Raw genomic sequence first — 26,449 nt, 5'->3', positions numbered from 1 at the left:
CAGTGTATAACATATTTAGTATCATTTAATTCTGTAATTCAGATAAGAATTTACTTGACTAAAAGATCCACACGAGAATTTGCAATGCCTTTGTACACTTGCACCTGAACGATTGGCAAATAAAAGTCTTGAATAACTGAATAACAAAACATCTTTTACATATTTTGAATTTAATAATTTAGAGTCGGGCCCTTTTAGTAGAAACATAATATTGTGTATTTTGAAAATAAAAAGGGAATTACTGGTGACTGGTTTAAATATTGAGTCTCCTGCAACATGAGCTGTAGCTAGATTTGCTGAATTTGTATTATTAATATTGATATTATTAGTAGTATTAGTAGTATTAGTATGAGTAGTGGTAGTAGTGTAGTAGGAGTTTGATTGTAAAATCTTAAACATCACATTATTGAATGTTTTGCTTCATCGCAATATGGTGTTTCACCACAGGGTAATTGAGAGATAGACTCATTAACACATGAACTGCTTTCTATGACTTGAGTGGGTGGTGTGAAAGAAGCTATGTGTACAGAGGTTATCTACACTCAACACCAACACCAGTGCATATTGAAAGTTTCATAAGCCTTCCACCTATTGTAGCCATTTTAGGATTCTATTGCTACACTTATTTACATATGGACTTGGGAATGACTGCCCAGCTTCAGCTGGAACTCTCTGTCTGCAATATGCACTTACGACTCTTCCTGTCTGTAATAACTGGTTTTATGGAGGTTAATGGCAACAGTGCAGTAGGCCAATTGCTAGTCAAGACCCTTGTTAAGAGCTCTCACACTAGCACTAAACACAATGTACAGCAGATTGTTGTGTCAACCACATTATTAGCCGCAGTAGGAATAACTGCAACATGTCAGATGGGTTTGTCTAGGTCTGAATATTATTGTAAGCTAAGGGGGGGCTGCCATCACCTCGGTGTGTGTAGGTGCTCAGTTGCTTCTAAAAAGGCTTTGCTGTTTCAGGCAGGTCTACGTAGGAGGAGTGTATAAACAGGGTTGTGGAGGTTTTGTGCTACAAACTGAAATTCACATATTTCATTCATTTCAGGGAGGTCAACATGAGCTTTGATGGGAATGGTGCAGTCAGGGTCTATCCACACATCATCACTTTGGTCGTACTCGTGCGATTAGTCCTCCCATGAAATAATGTCTTTAACCCTGCAGGTGCCTTTTTTGTTTGTTGTGTTTACTACTCAGATGCTACCGATGCGCGCACACAAGAACACGTGTGCGTCCACACACACAGGGAAAACACACACAAACCCCATCTCCAGTGTGGAGAACTTTTTGAGTGGCAGGTTGGTGGCATGGCGGTCTCTGATTGTGGTGATAATGGAATCCTTGTGTCATTGCAGATAGTGCCTCAGGAAATGGCAGAGAATTGCTTCTGGATCAAAGTCAAAGAAGAGAAGTTTGAGAATCCTGACCTATTTGCTCAGCTCTCCCTCTGCTTCTCCTCGCAGAGCAAAGGTAAGGAGGCGTCATCTCTCTTCACTCTTTCCTTAATTAATCTACACACACATGCTTCATTTAGCCTCTCGGGCAATGGATGCCAAGCCACTTTCATCTTGTGACACTCTAGGAAGCCATTTTATCTCACTGAAATGTTAATTATCTTTAAACCAAGCACTTTTCCCACTGCATTTAACACCATCTATGTATAGTCTCAAGTCAAATATCTGTGCCAATTAAAGATACCAACGCTTTTGCTGCAGTGTTTTTATGTTTTTGAGTCTTTGAGAGAGCTAGAATGCAATGTGGCTGCACATTGTATGTGTTCTTTGTACCCATTGAGTAATTTCAGATCAGTGTTTTTGTGGATGTGCACAAAGTTGAACTTGTTCTTATATGTGTGAAGCGAGAGCAGTTATGCTTGATTCGCTTCTTGCCTTTTCCAGTCCAGTAGGCCAATCCTCCATCGGGGGAAGATGGGAGGCTTTTGTGAAGGAAGCTCTGGGAGTTTTCTTGTCCCGGCCAGTTTGTTTCTCAGATACACAACCCGGCTACCTAACTTGCTGATGAATAACACAAGCAGTACAGTGTTTTTGTATGGAAAAAAGGGTGTGTGAAGGCACTTGATGTATTCCTCCCATGGCAATTTGAGTGTTTTCCACTTTGACAGTGTGTGTGCATGTGTGTAGCAAACCCCTCTAATTCTGGCAGCAGTAGGAGGGGAGAAGTCAGAGCCCTGTCAAGCGCAGAACAGTCAAATCTGAGCTCTGTCAGGGTGTGTGGACATAACTATACAGAATCCACCAACTTTCCCCATATTCCCACCGTCTATTTGGACACCAGTAAGCCCGCCAGCAGCTCCTTTCTCCGTCTCTCTCACAGCCTCCAGGTCTACAAACTAGACTTGACTCTTTTTTTTTTTTTTTTGTTCTGGGAAATAAATAGCAATTCTGCCTCAGCTGCCGCAAAGTGATTTGCCTGCATGATACAGATGGAAGTAGAATTTGGGTGGGAAAGAAGAGTTGTTGCGAGGCTTAATGAAGTTTCAGGGATGGGCCCCTCTTCTCTCGCCAGAGGATATCTGCCAGACATTTTATATTTCATGACGTTACTGAGTCAGACCTTTATGAAACAATTTTTTTTATTGAGGGTAAAATGTATTTAATATTTAGAGTTAGTAAAGCAGCAAATCAGCATGTTTGCAGAGTACACTTGCTATAAAAGACATTCTGAAATAGATTCTCAAGATTAAATACAACATTCCATTCAAGAGGTCCACAGACACATGACTTTAATTCAGCTTGAAATGTCCTTTTAGATTCTTTATTAAATTCACTTTCTCACCCACTGGGCTTTTAAAAAAAAAAAAAAGGCACTATAGATAGTCCGTGTTCCCGCTGGCAGGGTAGGAATTCATGATCCAGCATTTCCCCTGGGAGTTACCTTTGCTGGATCCCTATCAATTACCCCTGCAGCGACTTCACTGAATCAGCTCTTTTCCCTCTATTGTTGAAAGAGAACATGATTTGCTCATGAATGAAAAATGCTGTTTAATGTTTGATATCCCCCCCCTCGTCAGCGAAGTTGAAAGTCAATGAGTAGGCCTTTGATGTAGATGGTACTGCACAAAAAAAGGTGCTAGATGGAATCTTCCCAAACTGAGATAGTTCATTTGTTTTTCTCTTTCCTCTGTTACATGATTCATGCAGTATCATCTTTCAAATGGATGCCATCTGAGGATATGTAACAATAAGTGTGCTTGAACATGAATCGCTTTGTCGAAAAAGATCCCTCGCTTTATATCCGCTTTGAATCTGACCTATTTGGGTAGTGAGTCTTCCTTCATCTCCAGTCAAATTGGTTAACTGGTATTGGATGTATAAAGCAGTTTCGGCGGATCAGGTGGAGAGACGGAGTCTTGCAGGATTAATTCATTCCTGAGGTCTCGTACCCTCATTGTAACCTCTTATTGTAACCACGGACCATAAATCCTCAGTGCTGATTTGACAAACACGTCACTTGGGTAAACCGACTTCATTTGTCTGCGATATGGACCCTGTTTTTTACAAGCACACACACACACACACACACACACACACACACACACACACACACACACACACACACATACCTCCAGTACACATTTGTTGTTTCTTTGTGGTACTTCCATCTTTGCCACATCTTAGACGTGGATATTTATAAGTAAAGCACACTTCGGGGGACTAGTGTATCGTGAAAGATGAGGCAAGCAGGTGTAAATGCCTTCCCTGCAGAGCTGCCCTGAGAAATTGGTGAAAGAGGCGTCTGTTAACTCCACTGTTCCTCGGGATTCTTGCTTGTTACTTGCATTGTTGAAGAACAACACTTTAGCAGTAAAAGAAAAAAAAAAAGAAAAAAAATCACTTTAACAGCCCCCAATTTTCAGATGCTTATTGCACTCAGAGGCCTCTAAAACAACTGAGAATGCAAGACTGTCATCTCCCCTGCTGCTTTTATGAGTCTCACTGTTTAATGAGTTTTTTCCAAGAAAAGGAAATGATAATCAAGAGGGATTTCAACCTCAACTTCAATCTTCTAAAAGTCACTTTTTTCTTTTGTCATTTATGATGTGATGGTTGGCCCGATTGGAAATGCAACACATATGTAAATTGTTAGCTCTGAAGGCCACAGATAAAGTTATACAGGCGACATCAATTTGTAACTCAATTTGTAACTCAACTAAATGTTTAAAAAAAGTAACAAATTAAACTCCCTGTACATTGTAATCACTGTATGTAGCCAACAATATTTGTTGCATTGAGCACAGCTTTGTGTAGTTCTGCGGAATAAAACGGGCATTTAGAAGAGGCAGTTTAGGTAATTATTTTCACATATATAAAATAAGTAATTATGTTGCTGTGCTGATATACCAATAAAGCTACAGATTCATCCTTCCAGTTTAAGCTAATGAAACTCCGTTGCAGTAAAGATGACAATGAAGCTTTTTGTTAATTTAGAGAGCAACTCGGTGATAAATCTTGTTTTTTTAGCTTGTAAAGTGGTTCCATAGCTTCTATGCAGTGAGCATTTATCTTCTTTGTAATTTTGAAATGTTATGTGTTTCTTTGCTGCATCTTGTTCTCAGGTGGCGGAATGTAGCAGCCTTTTAACTGTGAGTTGAGAAAGTGTTGCACTTAAAGCTACACCTCAGTGGCTGATGTCAAGGTAGGTATTCCACCTTTGGCACCATCAAGTGCTTTGTGATCGGAAAATTGTTACCTCCCACGCATAGAGCTGAGCGTTCTGTTATCAAAGACACACATCTCTATTTGCTCTCGCTCACCACCCTGGTTTTTCAAGTTTTTTAACTTATATACGAGACATTAAAGAGACATTGTAGATCAACCTGGACACGTCAATGAAACATTTATTTCCCCATAAAAACAGTTTTTCCCACTTTTGCTTTCTTTCTTTGTTCCTGTTCCTCCCTTTTCTGCCTTAGCTTGACTGTATCAGCTTATTTCTTTTTCTTTATGCTCTTCTCCATTGACTTGGCTCCCCCTTTTTTTTTTTCTTTTACCCTCATCTCCCCTCAGTGCGCTTTATCAATCAGTGGGTTGTGCCTTTGTATGGCTCTTGGGATCAAATCAGATTCACTTCGGGATTGAATGTGTGTAGGCATGGCCTGCTGCATTTGAAAGGCAATTCATTCAGCCGGAACTTTGCAGTTCAATTTGAAACAAGATTGATGTTGGCAAACTTCACACCCCCTTTCTTCCAAAATGTTTCCTCCATTGCACGCACCAATTGCTGATGGACAAAGGGCATATGCCACTTTGTAATGGCAATGCCGGCTTCTCAGCAGAAACAACATAAGGAAAGAAGTGAGGTATCTCAACAACAACTGAAATCCCTGAGCATACCGTATATTTCAATATAAAATAACTACTAATGATTACATTACTATAAGGTGAATACATATATTTAGGGGTTGCAGTCATGTTGTAAACATGAATATATAACAGAATCTTTAAGGTTTCATTAAGGGGATTGTTGGTGTTATGTAGCACAGTAAATTCATAAACTTTATGGTTTGAAAGTCAATGACACTCATACTTCTGCAGAGAGAGACAGAGGCCTAATGAAGATGTATGTGCACGCTGAAGGAGGAATCAGAGGCTGCATGCCACCCCTGTGAGCAGGGTCATTGGGACTTTCTTTCCCAGCATGCCTCCATGTTAATGATGGCAAGGCAGCTAATGAACATGAGAATAACGCCGGAGGGGACGGGGAGAAGTGTTACCAAACCAAACAGCACCTTTTTGAAATAAATCTAAAAACTGCTTGAGAGAAAGAAAGGGAAAGAGAGGCATCAAATAATGGTGTTACAGTGAATGTCAAGGGAGTTCTTCTCCTGGAGAATGTTAAGCGGATTTTTGCACATCATGTTTTACTGATGTCTAGATTACAACAGATGGACTTTTAAACTTTAAGCCATTTATTTCATATTGTTACTTCAACGTCATGTTCTGTAAAACTAAAAATCGTCAAATTTGTGTTGTGCCTTTTAAAGGTCAGCCCTGGAAAGGTAACTCGGTTAAAACCTTGCTACAAGTGATGGCTGCAGTCATCCACCCCCTCATCACATGGGATTTGATTAAATCCCTCAGGAGTTTTCTCCTCGCTCTTGACACCTATTTTCCTTTACCTCTGTCTCTACAACTCAACCCACACACACATCCTCTCCCCACTGAGCCAATGTGGTGTGCACACCAGCAGATTCACAATCCTTGCTACAAAGCCCCAGCAGCAGGGCGGTAATGACCCTGCCACAACAGCAGTAATGATGGAATCAGTGGGGGGTTTAGCCGGCTCTCTGACTCTCCCTAATAAGTCCCCTAATAACTCTGTTAACATCAGGGCTGACCCGGCCACCAGATCAAACACACTCACGCATGGTCGGCTACCCCCACATGACACTCGGCAACCTCTCAGTCAGGAAAACTGTTGCTGACTAGCACACTAGTGTGCTCTAGGGCCCTACAGTGTGTGTTCAATACAAGTCTATGGATGCAAGTTTTGGCTCACAGAACACAGTAGCAACTGTAGACAATATAAGTGTCACTCAAAGTATTTTAATCCTATCAAGCTGTATTCATTCACTAACAATATGTCTTGTTGATAGAATCCTTTGTAAAGCTTGTTGCTCTTGAAAAAAACCCACTATCCCCAGACTACTGTTGGAGCTCTGCCTTCTCAGATAGTCTTAATGTAATAAAGGCTTTTGTCTAATGAGTTTAAGCTCAACTTAAGACACCGCAGCCCACTGTGGAATAGTCTGCCTCGTATTAATAGCCTGTGTACAACGATAAGCTTTTGATACGTTCTATGTCAAAGTGTTGGGAAGTCAGGCTCGATGGTTCGCCATGTCTCCCTGGAGAGCGAGGCTGTTTATTACGGATTCTGTTAATTGAGCCGAGGATGCGTTCGCCAAGGCAGCCTCCTCTGCATCTTTATCCTTGGCTTCTCTTCTCCTGCCATCGCTCCCTTTCTCTGCTCTTATCTCGTTTTTCTCTGCTTGCTTCTGAAATCATCTCTTTGGACATGACAATGTCCATCTGGAGTCAGGGCCAGCCTAGTTGAAAAGAAACGGGGGGAAAAAACACCCCCACACTCAATCTCTAAGGCTCATTGTTTAACAGCTGCAATGTCCCACAAACAGGAATTGGCATTTTACCACATACTCATTTTGCAAACTATCATCAGCGTCTGTGAGTGGAGAGACATTTCCCTTTGGTGAATTGTTTAGCTGACCCAAGACCTTTCCTCACACCAGTAAATCATGCACTCTGGATTAAATGTCCATTATTACTCGCAGCAAACCAAAGTGGATATTATCCCATTTTGGAAAAAGAAAGGCCACAAATGGTAGCATTTCCCTCATTTAAGAAGATAGGACATTAATTGCTGGCACAGGCAGGAGACATTTGTCTCACTAAAACACAAAACACCCTGATGTTCATTACTCTCTGTTTGGGGCGGCCAGCCCACTATGAATATCTCAGGGTCAGCCCTTTTTCCTTGCTCATCCCTGCACATTTTTAATATATCACATATGAATGGAAATTAGGCCCTTAAATATTAATGACATGTAATTGGTTTATTGTAGGAGACTATTATGAGCGTGTGCATCTGTGTCTGTGAGAGGAAGGGAGGGAGAGAGCAAGAGCGATTTCCTCTCGTTCCTACTTCATATTGCCTTACTGTGATGTCCCACTGATTTTAATCTTCTCTTCTCAGATGAGAGCCATTCTGGCTATCACAGTGCACTTTAACTTTAGCCCCCTGAATATTAGCTTCCTTTGATACCTGCCGCTTGCAGCTTTCCTAGTCTACACCCTGCTAACTTTTATGTGCCTTCAGGTACACTGTAATGTTCATCAAAATCTGTCTCTTCAAAAATAAATATCCCCTGTGCATCTAAATAGTTTTTTTTTTTTTTTTTTTTTTTTTCTTTTGCTCTATGCAGGATAACCTCATCTAACACGTTTGGGGATATATCAATTTTTCTATGTTGTCTTTTTAATCTAATTCTCCACTGGGCCTCAAATGTATTGCGTTTCTGTCTGTCTTGCAGCTTATCAACAATATATTTAAGGAATCCCATTTCTTTATCATTTTTATTGTAGTTTGTTACTCTTGCACAAACATTTTCTGCATCTTCATCTGTCTGAATCTTTTCTGTAGACTCAGACAGCCCATACACCAAGGTCCATGTTTGTTCACATACTGAATACAGATAAGTATGGAACAAGGACAGCGGGACAAAAAAAGGATGGGAAGTGACTCAAAGGGATGCACACTGAGTATCCAAGAGAAGTTTGTTTCTAAACCTCATCCTGAATTTCTGAGTTTAAAACATAATTAATTTAGATAGTTAAATGTTAAACTTCTATATATGTATCTTTGTGCTTTCACATCAAGGCCTTGACCATGTTCCCTCATCATTTCCATTACATGGCATTTACCAGAATTACCATATGCGTTTCATCATGCATAATAACAACCATTCCCTCCCCCCCATACCACCCCAGAAAATATTAACCTGTAACAGGGTCGATTATACTCAAGTGATACTTAGTTTTAAAGAAAAAAGAATGATGTGTTCAGTTTGTGTGCGTTTTGCGAGACGTGTGCATTTGTGTTTATGTCCCCTTGTAATATGTATTTAGTCTCTGCCTAATTGAGTGATAGGATTCTTATTAACAATGGGACTTGCGTTTAAAGAGAGGACAATGTCAGCGCCGTCGCTGGAGCTTTTCACATGGAAAAGCCCCAGCGGAGCTTCATTAACTCAACCCCATGATCCCAGACAGCAGAGTATGGAGTGCATATCTAATCCAGCTCAGAAGTATGAGTATGAGAGCAGTCATTTCTTTTTAGGAAATACTTGACGTGTGATGGTTCACTGTTCACTGTGTGGATGTACTGCTGTACATGACTGGCCATTTTTAAGTGATGCATGAGAGGATAAGAAGCCAGTGAAAGTTTGCCCTGCTTTTTTAAAGAGAAACTTTAGAGAAAATGGTTGGAATGTAGAGATTTTTTAATAGAATTGAGAAACTTTTTCTATTGCTCTGATTTCTTTGTACATTTCTAAAGTGGCAGAGTGTTTCAGATTCACTCAACATGCTATTAGCAACTCATACAGCTTTGTTTTCACTATTCTTGCCAGGTATTAACTTCAGGGGCGTATAGCTCTTTTACTCAAGCAACGGTTAGCATTTATTTTCTCTCTGATAGGACTGTAGACACATTGTTCTTTCAAGCTGTTACAACTCAATCACCCGCTGTACTTCATAATCTCCTCTTAAATGAGATCGTACACAAACTCTGTCGGATTTCATCAGTTGTAATTGCAAATGTTTAACTATCTCAATTTCAAACTTGTTGTCTAACTCCGACCTCTTCAAATGTGCGAAGGATCCGGCTCCATGTTGATTAATGATTTCCATATCGATAAAACAAAAGTGCACACGAGCCCCGTCTCTCCTCTGTCTAACACAATGCTTGACGGAGCCCAGCAGCCCGCTGAGTTTGTTACATGGCATTAAGTTTAATTTGTCTTTGGTGGAATTGGTTTGTGACTACAAGTGGGCCAGGGGGTGAGACTCCACAGTCAGTCTGGCTGGAAAGGGGCAGAGAGGAGACAGAGGAACAGTACGGGGGAAGAGAACAACCTCGATGTGGCACACAGGATGGGTAAACAATCAGAGTCCTGCGTGTTCAAGATGCTGCCTCCTTGAATATAAACAATCATGACTTCTCATGCCACAGCGAGGTAAATTACTGCACAGACAGAAAAGGTTGAGATGAGGGGAAAGGGAGAGTGAAGCAGACAGAGCAGCCTGATTACAGTCTCTTATCCTCAGTCACCTGAGGAAAAAGGAGAAACAGCCACACAACAACAAAAAAAAAAACAGAGTGACACTATAGGGAAATTGTTAAAGCTGGGATACTACAATTTTATGTTTTTTGGAGCTGTTTAAGTCTGATTTGGTAGATTTTGATTTATTTTTTTTTTTTTATAATAGCAAGGTGATAAAATATGTTATTAAAAAGCTAAAAAAAACAAAACACACAAATAGGCTCCAGTGATTTTGAGACAGCTAAATTAGCAATATGTGTCTTCCCATTTGTTTGTACTGAATATTTCATTCCTGAAGTAACTTTTCACCAGAGGTCTATTGGTTCATTAACACTATAGTATTTATATCTGGAAAAAAATCAAAACAAGGCACCACATTTAAACTATGCATCAATTCCATTTAAACATATAAAAACTAAAATCACCTCAATAGAGAAAGGAAGGATTCAGTCCAAAAATGTTGGAGGGAATTAATGTTGATTAAAGATGCATCACTTTTGATAAATGTATTTTGAAGCTTTTCTCTGCTCTGACCACCACCTCTGCATGGAAGGCACATAAACTGCCCAATGCACTTTTCCCAGTTTCCCTTCAGGATACACATATCAGTACAGTTAGCCTTTTCTTTTATTTATTTCCCCTTTCTTGTGCTCACCTCCCCCTCCTCCCATCCTTTCTTTAGTCTTCACCGTCTCTTCCTCCCTGTCATCTCCCTTGAACTTTAAGTCAGTATCTTCCCCTCTTTTTTCTCTTATCATTGTCTTGCTACAGTATCCACAGCATACATATTTTACATCGGTCTGCATTCCTTTGTCTATATAAATGTGTGTCTCTTCTTTTTGTTTACCATCTTGGTATCAGCTTTTGAAGTTTATCTTCACTTATACTTACAATTTCTTGAATTCCCTCTTGCTTAAAAAAAGGAAGCATGGTAAAAAATAACTTTTCAAAGCTCCTGATAATGAATCGACTCATCTAACAAACATGCATGGTTATTTTTGAACAGCTTTATTTTTATTTTCCATATGTTACACTTGCTTTTGTCTGTCTTCCCGCAGCCACTGAAGAAGATGAATGGTGAAATTACCATTTAAAATTTGACGTGTTAAATGGAGAGAACAAGGCGTACGGATACTGTTTTGTGCAGGAGAAATTATAGATAAATGGATGTGTGTTATTTATTGTTGCCGTGCAGACGCCTTCAGGGGGAAGAGACTTTCTCTGAATTGCAGCATTTGCAGATTGTTTCCTTCTTTGTCTTCTCCTTTTGATAATGTATTATTAAACACAGTATACTGTTGAAACAACGCAGAAAAAAATACTAAAGCTGAACTGTGATAAATGTGCAGAGGATGAAACGACTCTGCTGTAAGTGTGAACAATTATTTTAAGGTTGTTTTTGGCTTGTTGTTTGCCTTTAGTCCGGTCTTCTACTGTACAAACAGACAGAAAATTTGCCAACTGCGGGGTATCCTGGGCCTGCTGTGAAGCCTCACTCACACTTAACCATGTTAAGCTTCAGGTCTTTCCGTGGTGTTGCACCGTTATTGCGCTTTTGCTCCACCCACACACGCAAGCAAGTGGAAACTACATCAGTAACACTTCAGGGTAGTGGCAGGGCCATGGGAATTTTGCATTTGCTTTTACTGTATACATAAGCACGCTGAAGCCAGCTGTAACGCTACGCCAAATCAAGCACATTTCCCCTGAAACGTTCACTCAGCCGACATTAAAATCCACAGTAGGCAGGCCGACCGCTGAACAATGTATTCCAGCAGGTATTTCATCATCGCCACATCCTTTTCAGACCTTTGACCCCAGTTGCAATTCGCTATATGTGGGCTGACACTTGTCAAGTCCATGGATAAATGTTACGCTGCATTGAAAGCAAAGGTCCAGCCGTGGTTGGAAACATGTTAGCTAGGAAAGCTTGTGGTTTTAAAGACCAGACAGAATATTTTGACTGTGTGGATTTGCATTAAGGTGTTTCTGCTCTCCTGGTCTCTCTTTTCACCTTTCTAACTCTCTTCCAATCCATCTGTGGCTGGAGTAAAGCAGCTTATTAACCTTTCTGAGGCCACAGGCATCCCCAGGATGGAAAGACTTCACAGATGTACTGTGTAAGACAAATTAACCTTAGAGGATTGATACGCCTTGAATTTAATTTTAATCACACTAAGCGGCGAAACGCATTGAATATTTTATATCTGATGCGAATGTGATGAACATATTACATTTTTCTTTTCAGTTCCTGACCCACTGAAATGGAGATTTGAGCTGAAGGAATGTCGAATATTTCCTACCTTGTAGATACAATGTCATTTAACACATCTTGTTCACATTGTTACGTACATTATTTTCTTATTCATATTATCATGTTTTCATGTTAAGTTCAGAAAGATTTTATGGCTTTTGCATCAGTGAGACACACCTCTCCTGTACGCCCTGCAGATGATGACCCGTCTTAGTAGCCACTCCACAGATGTGTTTAAAAGAAGACTGTTAACAACTAGAACAAAGCTGTCTCTGCAGATGTACATGTATTCACCCTTATTTCCATACTGATTGTTGCAAATGGCCAGGTGTTTATTTTCTTTAGCTATTCCCTTCACTCACCAATTACATTTGCCAATTGATCTGAGGCAATTGCTATACATATTTTACAAATATGCTACAGCTGTCTATAATTGACTATCTATGTCTGGTTCCATATGATGCAATTAGAGATCCCGCAGTAAGGGGGGGAAAGCTTGTGAAAGATAGGCGCATAAGGGTCACCTTGTAGCCCATTAATCTGCCCCTGACATTAGTGGTTCACTCTCCAGGAGGGTGGTGCCTTCAGGGGGGATAAACAAAGCAGCCCACAATTCTCTCCTTATGCGCTCCCTAAAGGAGTTTGACTTGATTGAGACAAACAAATTGTAGTTTGTTGTTTGGATGTTGTTAATGTTTCGTTATCTTTCCCCTGGTTTTAATGGATGCAGTCGACAGCGGACTGTAATGAGCGCTGATAACAGGCGGGGCCAGTTAAAATACTCAGGGGTTAATTGTTTGCGTGTCACGGTTGCAGTTTGCTTTACTTTACCGGCATTAGCAAAAGCTCATGCAGTGGTGGGAGCAAAGGGCCTGCGCCAGGATGTGATGAGCTAGTGGTGTAATGGATGACTAAGCAGGGCACACTGGCCACTCGGGCCCATGAACCCCCTACATCTGAGGCTTGGTTTGTTCATTAAAGGTGTGGGATATGGTTTGACCTCAGGCGAGTCTCGAATGACCCCACCCTCTGTAAATGCCTCATCAGCTTTGCTTTTCCCAAACTGGACTGCCTCACTTATTCTGTGCTTCTACCCGCGCAAAGCTAAATTGTGTACGTACTGTGTTTGTGTGTGTGCTGGTGCGTGTGCGTATTTGCTTGCGTGTTAATGAGGGCTCCTGGTGGTGTGTAATTAACACAACAGCAAATGTCCCCAAAGGGTAAGATTAACGTTGAACACATTAGACACAATGGAGCCCGGGAGAGACTTTTTTTTTGGCAATTAAATGTTTTGTGTGTGTGTGTGTGTGTGTGTGTGTGTGTGTGTGTCTGTGCAAGTCCAACCATAATTCATGTTTGCATAACTGTATTGCTGCCACTTCTGTCTCTCAGACGCACACACAAACACACACACACACACACACACACACACACACACACACACACACACACACACACACACACACACACACACACACACACACACACACACACACACACACACATACATACACATACAAGAACACACGCCCAGACAAAGCCAGCAGTCCCTCGGGATTTGCAGGCTCCTAACATACAGGCTGGCAGGATTCTGTCTGCCTTCCTCTCCCAACCGCCTCCTCCACACAACCTGGTCCAACAAAGATAAACACATGCTGGGTAGATTATTAGAGAAGTACCAAGGGCCCCACAGGAGAGCAGCCAGTGCACCATTGTGCTCCGAACGTGGTGGTACCTTGTAGAATCCGATGCAGTCACCCCTAGGGTGTTCTGATACATACTTAGACACAGGTGGGCGCTGATACCAGCATGAGAGCTACAACGGACTCCAATGACATTTCATTGTCAAAAGGAAAACTCCCGGCACATTGTTTACACTAATGGCATTACTGGTGGTTTAGATGCTCTTGCAGGTTGTAGGGTAGAAATAGACAGTTGTTTACAGATGTGTTATACAGATAATAAAACAGTACATGCCTTAATGTTTTCTTAATCTCATCCAGACAAAACACACCTTTGGCTGCTCAGGGATTTATGTGTTGTTAAGGAAAGGAGTGTTGGTTTAATATTTTTGAAACCAACTGCACAATGTACTAAGGGATTGAGGTAATTGTGACTGAGTGGCCATCACTGACTAGGCAGTGGCATTCTCCCTCATCCTTTACACATTTTACCGGCCCCTGTTGGACCAAAAAAGCTTTGCTAGTCATGTGACTCGTTAGTTGCGCTAATGTGAGTCAGTCGTCACTAGGTGCTCACGTGAGTCATTTGTTAGTGTTGTTATTGTCAACCTTCATCGTTTCTTAAACCTAACTTCCTGTGAAAATGGACGTCCACTTTGAAAGGACACTATGCATGTAATTAGCGTATATAGACACGCCGTCCCGACGCATTAAAAACTAACGCTAAAGGGATACCAAGTGAATCAATGTCCGATGCCAAGAGGCAGTGACAAAAGGGCTGTCAAAATTGGCCAGATAAAGAGACATAGCTGCAGACTATTTGAATATCCATTTCTGGGCATTACGTCCATGGCACCACCATTTTGAACTAAACTTTTTTTAAGCCCCGTTTAATAAAACTTGTGCGTGTCCAGACACCTTTTTTACTCGGGTGGCCTAACTGGGGCACAGATTTGCTCAGGGTGACATTTGATCAGCATTTGATGCGAGCTCCCAAAGAGATTTTTTTGCTTGTTTCCAAACAAAAATGACATTAAAGTGAGACTCAGACCACTCATGCAACTTAAAGACGCCGTCTTCTAACATTGTTTTTTTCCAATCTGAAGAGCCCGATTTTGAGGTCAAGAGATTGCGACGCATTAAGCATGGAGATAACAATGCATAACAGTGGGCTGATTCTTTCCTTTTTGAGTATTTGAGAAATGAATACAACTTGCACCACAATGGTTTGAATGACCTCCTATTCTCACTTGGATTTTTTTCTTATAAAATCTCAAAACGAGGTTGAGTGGGTTGTGCTGCTCTCGACCGTGAAATACCAAAAAGTGACAAAGGCATGAGATTCAGAAGTGTCATTTAAGTCTCAGAGGTGGTTTATTGGGAAAGACCTGCTCTTGGGGCATTGATACAGATGAAATATTTGAATAAAGTACAATATACTAAATGAAGTACAATGAAATATTAAGGTCCAGGCGGGGCAAAAAGCAGGGCTGGGTGGCAAGGGCTGCCCCATCATTTCTCCCATGCGACATGGCATTGCCTTCAGGTAATGCTGGATGGTTCTCATTGTCAGTGAGAGTGATGACACACTTGCACCACATTATCATGAAATCTTTTTAGCCTACTACAGCAAATAAAAATGTAACCACTGGCACAGTTTGTGTATCAAAAGGCCTAATGTTTTACTCATCTTTCAAGAGCAACAAGCAGCAAGGCAGCCAAGACCAGGAACACATGTAGCCCAGAATCCCCAGGGACTTCTTGAGTTGACCTCTCCGCTCCGAACCAAAAGAAGATCTTAAGCGTCTGTTGCTTTTTGGCAGGCTAGACACTTCTCATGCCACTGCCTCCTAGCCTAGGTTTTAACTGAATTGCACCTTTGAATGAATGTGCTGTTCAGATGTCAAGTAGTGCAAACTAAGTCCCGCCTTTGACTGAGTAGATATCCCACCCCTCTGGCCCCGCCCCTGCTGTCCCCGTTAGGACACCCCTGTGTTTATTTTTTAAGGCTTTTTAGTAAAACGTAATTTGCATAGACAGCTGTTTGAATCACACGGATATCCCGCTGTATATGCGTTTTGAACTTATTAACCACAACTATATTGATTACCATAGCTGTCTGACAGTGAGCTCGCCTGTTACACTTCAGGCCGATTCCACTCACTTGCTACGTTAGGCGGGGAAATAAAAATCAACTTGATTTCTTCCCATGAAGCCGACGTGAAAACTATTTTGGTCCAGTAAATGTCTGCTGTCACTCAATCTGGTGAAGGCAGGTTAGCGAGCAGCTGTCCACTCAGCTCCCCGGGAACTGCTGCTGACAGATGGGCAGAGACGTTTGCCGAAGACAGAGTCAGTGTCATGGATTCAAAAAGGCAATGCTCTATTCCTTCCTACCAAAGTTGCTCAGTCGTGAAAAAAAGTTTGACTTCCAAGTATAAAATTACCCAGATCTTGTGACGAGCTTCTGCATCAACAAGGCCCGAGCAAGTGCGCTAGCAATTACTTTAACCCCGCGTCCCAGCCTTTGGTTCTAGCCTTGTTCTCAGGCTCAGTCGAGCCTGAGAGTCGAAAGAAAAAACAACTCTGGATTCAGATGTTTTTTCACAACTTTAGGACTTAATGATTTTAAAATGTACCCGCTGAATTATAGACATCTCTTTCTCGAGTAAAGTTTATGGAGAAAAAGTATTTTTGGCATTTACCAAGCAACTGTATTTGACAAGCTGAAAGTGAGAATGTTTTGACCTGAAAGTGTGTTTTCAAAGCAACAAATTATCACCAGAACATTTGCTGAACATGTCTCACTATATTTGTTCCATAGTCTTTTGTTGTATCTTTTATATATGCTGTACACCTTTGAGCCACATGAGGGAATTTAAATGTTTGTATCGTTCTAATAATTAAAACCTACTAAAAATATATCAGCTATGAAAGGCTAACACATATTCTGTTAGTCTAACTGATGAGATGAAATTAAAAGTATGAGAGCCTGTTTACTCCATCTAAAAGCATTATTAATGTCTCATTTATGAATATTTTAACATCTGTATATGAAAAAAACAAAAATGTTGTTAACATTAGAAATCTTCTGAACGTTCATTTACCGTCACATTTTTTCTTCTCAAATGTATAGAGGAGGCCTTTTTGGGAAACACTAACTAGTTTCATGTATTCATTGTAAATTATATTTACTTTATTTGTGTATATACACACACCTTGGTAAAATGTTTTTGGATCTAACTGTCATGCATATGAAGCTTTATTAAATTGAGCAGTTAGACAGAATATGCAAGAGCAAGCGAGGATGTGTTAAAGAGTGAGAACGAGAAAATAAAAGAAATGGGGGTGAGAAGAGAGACACAGATGGTTCACACAAGAAAGAGATGTTTAAAAAAAGCTGCATTATTTGAGATGAAGGGAGTGATAGAGGGAGAGGGATGTGATAAGTTCACCGGCGGAGGCTGTTATTGCTGCTAAAGAAAATGATAACATTTCTCAGCAGAGGATTTGTGCATACTGCACCACACCAATGTCAACTTTATTGGATCAGGAGTAAGCTGAGAGGCTTCTAACTTACCCTGCTTCACTGGCAACAACACATTACTCTCTTATTGCACCGTTATTGTGTTGATTTCATTGAGATGTGATGGGGAAAATAGTTGGATTTTTAAATCTGCCAAAGGTTAATTGACATTGGGTTCAGAAGTAAGTATATTATGGACACACATACACTGTGTGACACATGAGCGGCCAGGGAAACACACTTGGACATCCGCGCACACTGGCCTCAACAGGCTGCCTGCACTAGTATTATTGTTCTGTCTGTTGTAATTAAGAAGAACACGCCGTCAAACCAACAATCAACATTGGTTCACTGGTGTCTGATTTTTTTTTTTTTTTTTTTAAGCTGAATGTGGCTTGATGTCAGTGTCCTCCAGCACAAAGTAAATAAGCCCCAATTAATGTGACACATTCTCACCAGAATTTATGAATAGCACAATTCAAAGTCTCTAAAGCGTTTAATTGCTGATCAAGGCTGGCAGGTCAAGGGTATTTTGCTACTTTCCAACAATCATTACCGAACAAGCTGCCAAACCTGGAGGAAATGTATTCCTGCTCTCTGGTGCTAGACCAAGTCAGCACAAATTTCTGTCACCTGCAACGTGGGAACTTGTCATTGCCAGCTCTTTTGGGAGTGAGCGCCATAAACATGGAAGGAGAGCCGGTGTTGGTGTTTATTTAGCCCAGCAGGAAAAGTGTTAAGGTGTTAGCAATCAATGATAAAAAATAATGGCACACACATATAAGTATCAGGAGACAAATTGATTTTGTTCTTGCATTTTTCTTTCTGCACAAAGAATTTATAGAAATAATTTATTATAATATTAAACTAAGGGCAAAAAGCCAGTATTTGGCTTTGTGAAACTAGCCAATGTTTGGTAGTTTCTATTTGATGAATGTTTCTTTTTTTTTTTTTTTTTTTTTTCAAAGTTAGAATTGATTGATTTTCTGTCAACCATAAATTTATTTAAATGAACAAGTTTATCTGAAATGACTTGCATGAGGTAGAATTTTATTTACTGAACTGATGTGACTTACATATATACAACCATAAACTTATAGCCTGTCAAATTTATCTGGGTCGCTCACTAAAAATCCCTTGGTAAGCATTTAAACAGCCAGTAAATATCAACTAATAATGAAATGAAATAATTCATAAAATTGTCTCTTTTATCTAGTAATTAACTTTAGTATGCATTGCTATTGACTAGTTCTAAGAACTACTAGGTTTTAAATGTATTTTTTACAATTGTTCTTGAGGATATTTCATCTTGAAATATGACGACCTGAATAAAACAATCCAAACTGGAATCATTGCAAGATCATAAGAAAATGTAGAACACACCAAAGCTTTGGCTTGCATTAAAATCTTTGACTCTGGTGATGATATATTTCATTAAATCCTTCTTTCAATGTCCACTTTAAGTGAAGCATGTTAGTCATTTGCTTTCCACAGTCCTTTTTTGCTTGTAAGGGTGCTAAGAGTACTTTAGTCACACATAACCTGTCATCATTCCACCCAAGGTGCCGTCATCAGAGAGTCTATCTGCCATTAGGGGGCACTGTGATACAGGCCAATAACTGAAGCCTCTGTGAGGTTTGAATCTGTGGAAAGTGGAGGCGAGTACACATCTTCTCAGAGCCTCGTTGGGGCTTTTGGAAATCATAGAAGTATCTAATACAAGCTAACACAACATATCCACCATCAAAATTTCATCAGATCACACAGTGAGGGGTTTCTATATGTTGAGACCTGGACCGATCTGGATGTTTGAACTGTGCCGACCCAGAATCGACTGATTTTCTGAAGGAGTGCCAAAATATTAACTTTCACATGTTCTGCATCCCGGAGGAATAAGTGTATTTCAATGCCACGGTCAATCTGTTTTTTATCAGGTAATGTTTTTTGGTCAAGACCAGTTGAACCATTTCTCTCAGGAGCTTGTGTCCTTACGACCAGGAGTTTAGTGTTTTGGCAAAGGAATCTCAGCTGCTTTGCTTTATGTGTTGAGACGCTTTGAAAAAAACTGTTAGCTGAAGGAAAGACCAAACTGTCCCTTAAGAATATAGTATCTTGAAATGTTGAAAAGTCATGTGATACATAGATCTAGGTTGAGTAAACCATATTATGAGGAGCACATAAACGCCATTCTAAGATTGAATATTTTGGAAAAGAACATTGTTATCCTCACAATACCGTATTTTTAACTGGTATTATGTCGTCCATATGTTTGATGTTCTGCAGATTTGGTTTGTTCTTGGTATATGTATGTCTTACCGGTGCCTGATGTTGGAGTATAGGTAGCTATCACGCTGACTGTGGACACTGAACTGTGCATTGATTGCCTCTTTTGAAATGTATTGGCTCCCTACATAGAGCCTATGGTTTGTGCAACCGAACAGTAACCCCATGGAAAGATACCCCTTGAATATTTCATAACAAGCCAAGTGAAAATATATTCATGGAACCAGGTGCATTAACAATTGATACCATCCAAAACAATTCAACAGGGTCATGCCTTGTTAATATCAATGTCTCGTTTCAGTAACCTTCAATCTGCTTTTTTTCTGTCGGAATCTGACACTAAAGAGCATAAGGTGCATTTTTTATGAAAATTCTGATCCTATGCCATTCTTATAATAAGCCATTTTATTGACACGGATTATTCTGTTTTGTGTACTATGGAACATCCATGCTATATGTTATATTATCCGGCTCGCCTGATGGTTGTACTCCTTTAACTGGTCATTAGACATGGTCCTTGCAGTCAGGCAGGCAACAAGCCTACGCACGTAATTGCCTTCGTTTATCAAACATGCAATATATCTTATAATGATGGCACTATTATTTCACAGTGTTGTTTTTTATAAGCATTGTTATTTCTTGAAAAGAGTTGCGACACTAAAAGATAGCGAACGTGACATTTTACAGTTGAAAAAAAACAATTTCTCAGTATTCTCAGCTGGATAAGCTATGTAATGTAGACACTGTTTCTAAATTTGCCATTTCTGTACTTCAATTTTGTGTTACCTGTTGGCTGTCCTATTCACCTTATCTTTGCTTGAACTAGAGCAGGGCCCCCCCCCGCCTTGGCTCATTGGGATTGCTTTACTTACTGTTACCACATTTATGTGCCAAAATAAATGTTTTTAAAGGTTAGGGTTAGGCCCCTAGGCGTCCTGGTTCAGGCGAAGACTGATACTAATAGATCTGCTGTATAATAATATCGGCGGATTCATTCATCGGTCGAGCACTACTGGGACCACCACAAAACGTGCAGGGAAGTTGCAATAACTTAAAAAACATCAACAACAAAAATGTATAGAAACTTGTGGATATTTAACAGAATTTGACCTCGGACTTGCCCTTTGAAAACAGAGCCATTGAAAGTGTGAATTCGGCCGCTGTTACCTTGGGTTATCAGTGCAATCTCCATCTGCCACCTGCTCTGGTCTGAACGTCTGCTGCTGTTTTTGTTACATAACTTCTTCAGTTGCTTTGTCAGATTAATCCAGTTTGTCAAGTTTATTAAAATCATTCATATTGCATACATTAAGAATTTTTTTAGATGGATCGCGTTATTACCATTTGGTTGCTGAGCATCTTTAAAAATAATACTATATGTTGTACCTTGTCGGTGTCACCAAGGTCAGGGATGGATATTGTTTTGAGTTGTTTTATACTACTGCTGATAAGATAAGTAAGTTTAAGAAACAAAACCAACATATACAAAACCAACATATACCAAATTCAAAGAGGTTTGATACCCAGCCCTAGCTGCTGTAGGTTTCCCTCCATGCAACCCTGAGTAGGATATGTTTAAAAGACAATACGATGGATGAATAAGTGGCAGTGTCCACTGTGTACAATTACAGAGAGAGTATAAATGGATGCACATGTGATCTGAATGTTAATGAGAAAAAAAGAGAGGCACAAATATCTTCCCATTAGCTTTTCAATCTCATGATTACACATAGCTACACAAATACATTGTATATTCCTCATTAATATAGTTAAAATATATAGTATTTCATATTTCTCTTTTTTCATAAAACCTTGTCACTCTTAACCTGTAACAATAGGCAAAGCACCCCGGGAAAGACTAACTCCAAAGGTGTGGATCATTTTACAATATGGTTACCAAGGCTTCTGGTGGGATTTTCAATTAAGATGCAATCTGTTATCTGTTCAGATGACTAATAAGCACAACAAAGCCATGGAGGGGACCCCCTGGAATTCATATCAGACCACTCGAAATAACCATCAAGCCCTCCTATCTGATGCACTGCCAATACCTGCTCACTTTCCCAATTAAAACCCCAGGCAGGCCGCTCTCCTGTTAATAAGGAATGTATTAGGGCTACTGTCATTGTGACATGTAATTTGGTAGGCACCAGCTAACTTCATGAGCTGGGAACATTTCATGTTGTTTGTGGGCTTCATTTTATCTGAAATCAATGTGTGTGTATGTGTGTGTGTTCATACGTGTGTGCACAAACACAACTGCATGCTATGAGAGGCTACCGTGGGTCAGCGCCGTTGTGTTCTTCTGTGATAATTAGGACTTTGCTGTGCCCAATCAGACGCAGAGACCGCCAGTGACAGCACAGCATTGATGACCTTCATTTCATGATAAAGCCAATTACAACATGAAAAGGAAAAGAAGAAAAAAAGCGCAAGGATACACTTTTCTCCTGTGTTTCACTTTATATATATATCTTTTTAGCATTTTTTTTTTTTTTTGGGGGGGGGGGGGGGGCTTGTGACTGAATATGACCAAAACCTTCAAACATATTAAAACTAAGCTTTACTTTTGCTGCTGCTTTGATTCAGTGTGTTTATGCATGTGGGAGGGTGAAAGCAGTCCAGTTGCCTAGTAATATAATAATCCTTTTGGAACTTGCAATGTTTAATTTTTGTTGTAGCTGTGTCACAGGGGTTTTATAATTTCAAGCTGAAAATTGTTTTATTTCAATTATGCTATTTTGAGGTAATAAGGTACACCTCATAGTTAGTGTTTCAAATATAGCTGCACTGTAAACGACAGCCTCAAACATGACATTATCCAGGTGTTGCCAGGTGTTGCCTTTGTTTAGTTCACCCCCTCTGCATGTGCAGTTGTGGTTCCCTCTGTGTGTTCTTGTGCATGAGCGTGGCATCTGTGTGGATTTCTCCTTCACCAGGGGAACTTGCTGGCTCGGCAGGGGAAGATATGAGAATATCTGGCTCCGTTGAAGGTTGATAGGCCCACATGTACACATCCCCACAGAGATTAAGCACCATGGGCAAGCCTCTCCTCAGTGCAAATGGCCTTGGGTGTTAAACAGCTCCCTTCCATACTATGTCTTCTCTCTTTGTTTCTGATACAGACACAACATGCACAAAGGCACAACCACTCATTAGTGTACAGACGCAGATGATCGTATACTCACACTCAGACAGACAGGAGAGTCTGGATCCATATTTTTTTTTTGTTTCAAGGAATAGAGAGAGGCAAAGTAGATGCTGTAGTTTAATTAGGCTCTGTCAGCACCCACTGAGAATTGCTCCTGAATTTGACACTGTTTTGGAAATGACACTGGCAAGTGCTTTACTTGGAATGAAATGCGAGTCATTATTCAGATTGTGTCACGTTCATGCCGTTCTATTTTTTCTTCTTTACTTTCCTTAGAATAGCCCTGTAATTATTGATGATTTAATAACCACGTGCCACATGATGGATACAGTATGATTATTTTTGAAAGTCTTCAGAATGCTCTGTCAACTGAATAATCTACAAATACACGGTCAGCAAATGTGAGCAAATGAACACGGCTGATGGCTGCTGATGGACATCCAAAATTATATTATTGAATTGAAACTGTGCCCTCTGACAACATAATATTCAGATACAAGTTAGGTACAAAAGAGCCAGGTTTTGTGAGATTGCATCAAGATAAATTGAAATCTATTTTTTTAAAACAAAATATATTTAGGCCAGCCCAGATATGTCATCAAAGCAAGGAGAAGCTCTGATAACAACACACACAGAGGGAGAGCGACTTCATTCCCTGCTTATGTAAACATAACCACATTATATCTTTACATAGCAAATAGTTGGTTGCTGATGTATTAATGCTCTGATTCTTGCATGTTATCTCTTTTAACATTATTTCTATTAACCAAGCTGTTCCCCTGCTCATGTTGTAGTTTTGTTTTTAAATCAAGAAATATTTAATATGGTAGTCAAACTTCAAGTTACTTGATTACAGTCAGCAAACAAACAGCAGGAGCCGTCCGTTTTAGGTACCGACATGATGGCATACGGTTGTAGTCAAGTGCCTCTGCCTGGACTGGGAAACAAAAGCTAAGAAAAGCAAGCGGGTTGTAGATGCTGGCTCCTTTGGCACCTTAAAGACAACATAGGTAAACACAGTAACTAGTGCAGCACACACACACACACACACACACACACACACACACACACACACACACACACACACACACACACACACACACACACACACACAAGCAGACTAAACAACATTTTCCACCAAAGCCTGTTACTCTCTGTGTGTGCGCTTTTGTGTTTTCATGCTCTTCCTACGTCTCCAATTCACTCACCGTTAGTATTCCCCAATGCCCAGTGAGTTTGGACACTCATATCAGTTGGGCAGCACTCTGTTTGTGCCTTCAACCCTCATCTCTGAACACAGGAGTCTCCACTGTGATCATTGGAGTCCACCGAGGATAATTTATCAACCTGAATTTGCTCTCTACCAGATATAATCCTCCAGCAGTGCTGGAAATGGTTGGATTTTACTAGGGGCATCCTCCCACTGTGTAGTCCAAAGTAACGTCCAGTGTATAAAACTGATGTAGACTCCAACAAGTCAAATGCCTTTATGTACATCAGTTTCTACCAAGGCAATTTACTTGAACATTTTCTTAGAAGCACTATCCTTTTGCAGAATCATAGAGTTGGGTATATCATCTACAAGTCAACCCCTTCGCAAACTTTATTCTAAAATTAAAAACTACTTATTTTTTTGTTAAATTTCAGAATTATTTTGGAGTTTACATTTTTTTTTTTCTGTTATCCACAAAGAACAAAAAACCCCAATATATATATATATTGCTTTGTATTTATCCTTTCAGTAACAACATATTTTTTTAATACTAGTTTCATTGGTTTGTTTTGGCAGTCAACTGAAGTATTGATAACATAATAATTCAAAGCTGCTTGTCAGTGAAACAATGTCAATAATTAACTCTTATTTTAGAATGTTTATTTCCATAAACAGAAGAAGAATAACAAATAATGACAATGTTTGTCTCTTTTAATCGAACTGGGCCTTAGTTATTCAAATGTTTGTCCTTTTGTTGTTATTTGAAACGTGGAATGGCAAAGGTTCGCCAGATTTTGCTTGCGACTGCTAGTGAGGCGTTCATCTTTCTGTCCTTGTGACTCGAGCTCAGCACTGGCAGCGATGCGACACTGCCATGACCTATACTCAGCCAGAGGTTTGTGTGTCCTGGAGTTATTGTGGGTGAGCAGGGATTGAGACATGTGTGTTTGGTTGGATTGTACATTGCATGTGGCACAAAGTCACACAGACAGTAAGGCATACTTGTTTGTACATGAAGTGTTTGTAGACTTTGATAGGGGGTCTTTTGTGAAAGTTGTGAGAAATTATGAATCTTGTTTAGGATGAGGTAGAAGGTGAGGAGTACACTGAATTGAGGTTTATGGTTAAATGTTGCCAACGAAGTGCCCTCATTAGGGTCGAGGTACTGTGAGGTGTGTGTGTGTGTGTGTGTGTGTGTGTGTGTGTGTGTGTGTGTGTGTGTGTGTGTGTGTGTGTGTGTGTGTGTGTGTGTGTGTGTGTGTGTGTGTGTGTGTGTGAAGTTGTGTCTCTTCTGTGTGTGCTCTTTCACATTCTACCCCAGCTTTGTAGTGTAGTGTATTGCTGGCCACCATGGAAGGTATTGCACAGCCCTATGGGCATTCCACATCCATTTGAATTGTTATCATGGCACCTCCATGGCAGAGCACAGGGCTTTGTTGAAATTTTAATGGATCTTTGACCTAGATTCGCTGTGTGTGTGTGTGTGTGTGTGTGTGTGTGTGTGTGTGTGTGTGCGTGCGTGTATGTGTGCGTGTGTGTGTGTGTGTGTGAGAGAATGTGTCTGATGTATGTCAGTCTTAACACTGTCAGCTGAACACATTTGCCATTGATGGGGAAAGGGTAGCTGAGCAGAAATGTAGTGCTAGCAAGAATTTGCCTCAAACTGACTTGTCTACATGAGTCTGAATTCACTAATAAAGGAAATAATGTAGTCAGAAAAAAAAAAAAGTCTGATGTACATGTGTGTGACTGCACAATCAAAATTCAGAGCTGTGTTGTGTATAATAATTTGCCCCTCATTTATGAATTCATGAAAGAGTCACCTGTAGGATTTCTGCAAAACCTCCTTTCGTCTGAGGGAGCAAGGGGCTGAAAAGTCAGACAGACAGAAGCAGAAATATGGAGGACTCATCACTGACAATCATGTCATAGCTTAGTGTATGCACTGACAGGGTTACAACTGAATTATAGCTTTCTTCATTCCAATTTGGCAGCTTGGTGTTCTGCCCCAGCCACTTTGTTTTGCTGCTAGTAGAGCAAAGACACCTCTTAAGCAAAGTGAAGCCTCTTCCTGGAATGAAAGAATGAATGGCCCACTCTAGTGTAATCATCTTCCAATGACACCAAATCTACGTCTGCCATCATGCCTTTCCTCAGCATGATTTTGAAAACTTAAGATTGATGCCATTTAAGCATCACTTGAAGTGTCTTGATAACGCACTTCAGCTGATACCTGAATATGACACATATTGAGCATTCTATAAGACAGAAATAAACATATAGAACTATATATATAATATATCCTTGAAAAGGCTAAAAGTTGCTTTATAGTAAACAAAAAAATCAGCACTTGCACTCTTTTGAACAATACCCCTGCCTCATAAGTAGTCAAATGTTGTGTGCCCTGGTTTTGTCTTTTACAAACAAACCCACCTCTTAATTAGTGGAGTTGCCTGCAAGATAGACCATC

At 40.2% G+C, this 26,449-nt stretch overlaps 1 protein-coding gene across 2 annotated transcripts in view; it reads left to right on the top strand.

Moving 5' to 3' along the window:
* Positions 1-26,449, top strand: part of diaph2 (diaphanous-related formin 2) — a 354,189-nt gene that overhangs the window by 141,376 nt on the left and 186,364 nt on the right. For both annotated transcript variants that reach the window (XM_054597377.1, XM_054597376.1), the window contains one exon: positions 1,367-1,481. In XM_054597377.1, coding sequence (XP_054453352.1) covers positions 1,367-1,481 — 115 coding nt within the window. The remainder of the gene's footprint in view (positions 1-1,366; positions 1,482-26,449) is intronic.

This window comes from Anoplopoma fimbria, chromosome 4 (genome assembly GCF_027596085.1).
Source record: "Anoplopoma fimbria isolate UVic2021 breed Golden Eagle Sablefish chromosome 4, Afim_UVic_2022, whole genome shotgun sequence".
NCBI lineage: Eukaryota > Metazoa > Chordata > Actinopteri > Perciformes > Anoplopomatidae > Anoplopoma > Anoplopoma fimbria.
This window is presented reverse-complemented; position numbering and strand designations above follow the sequence as displayed.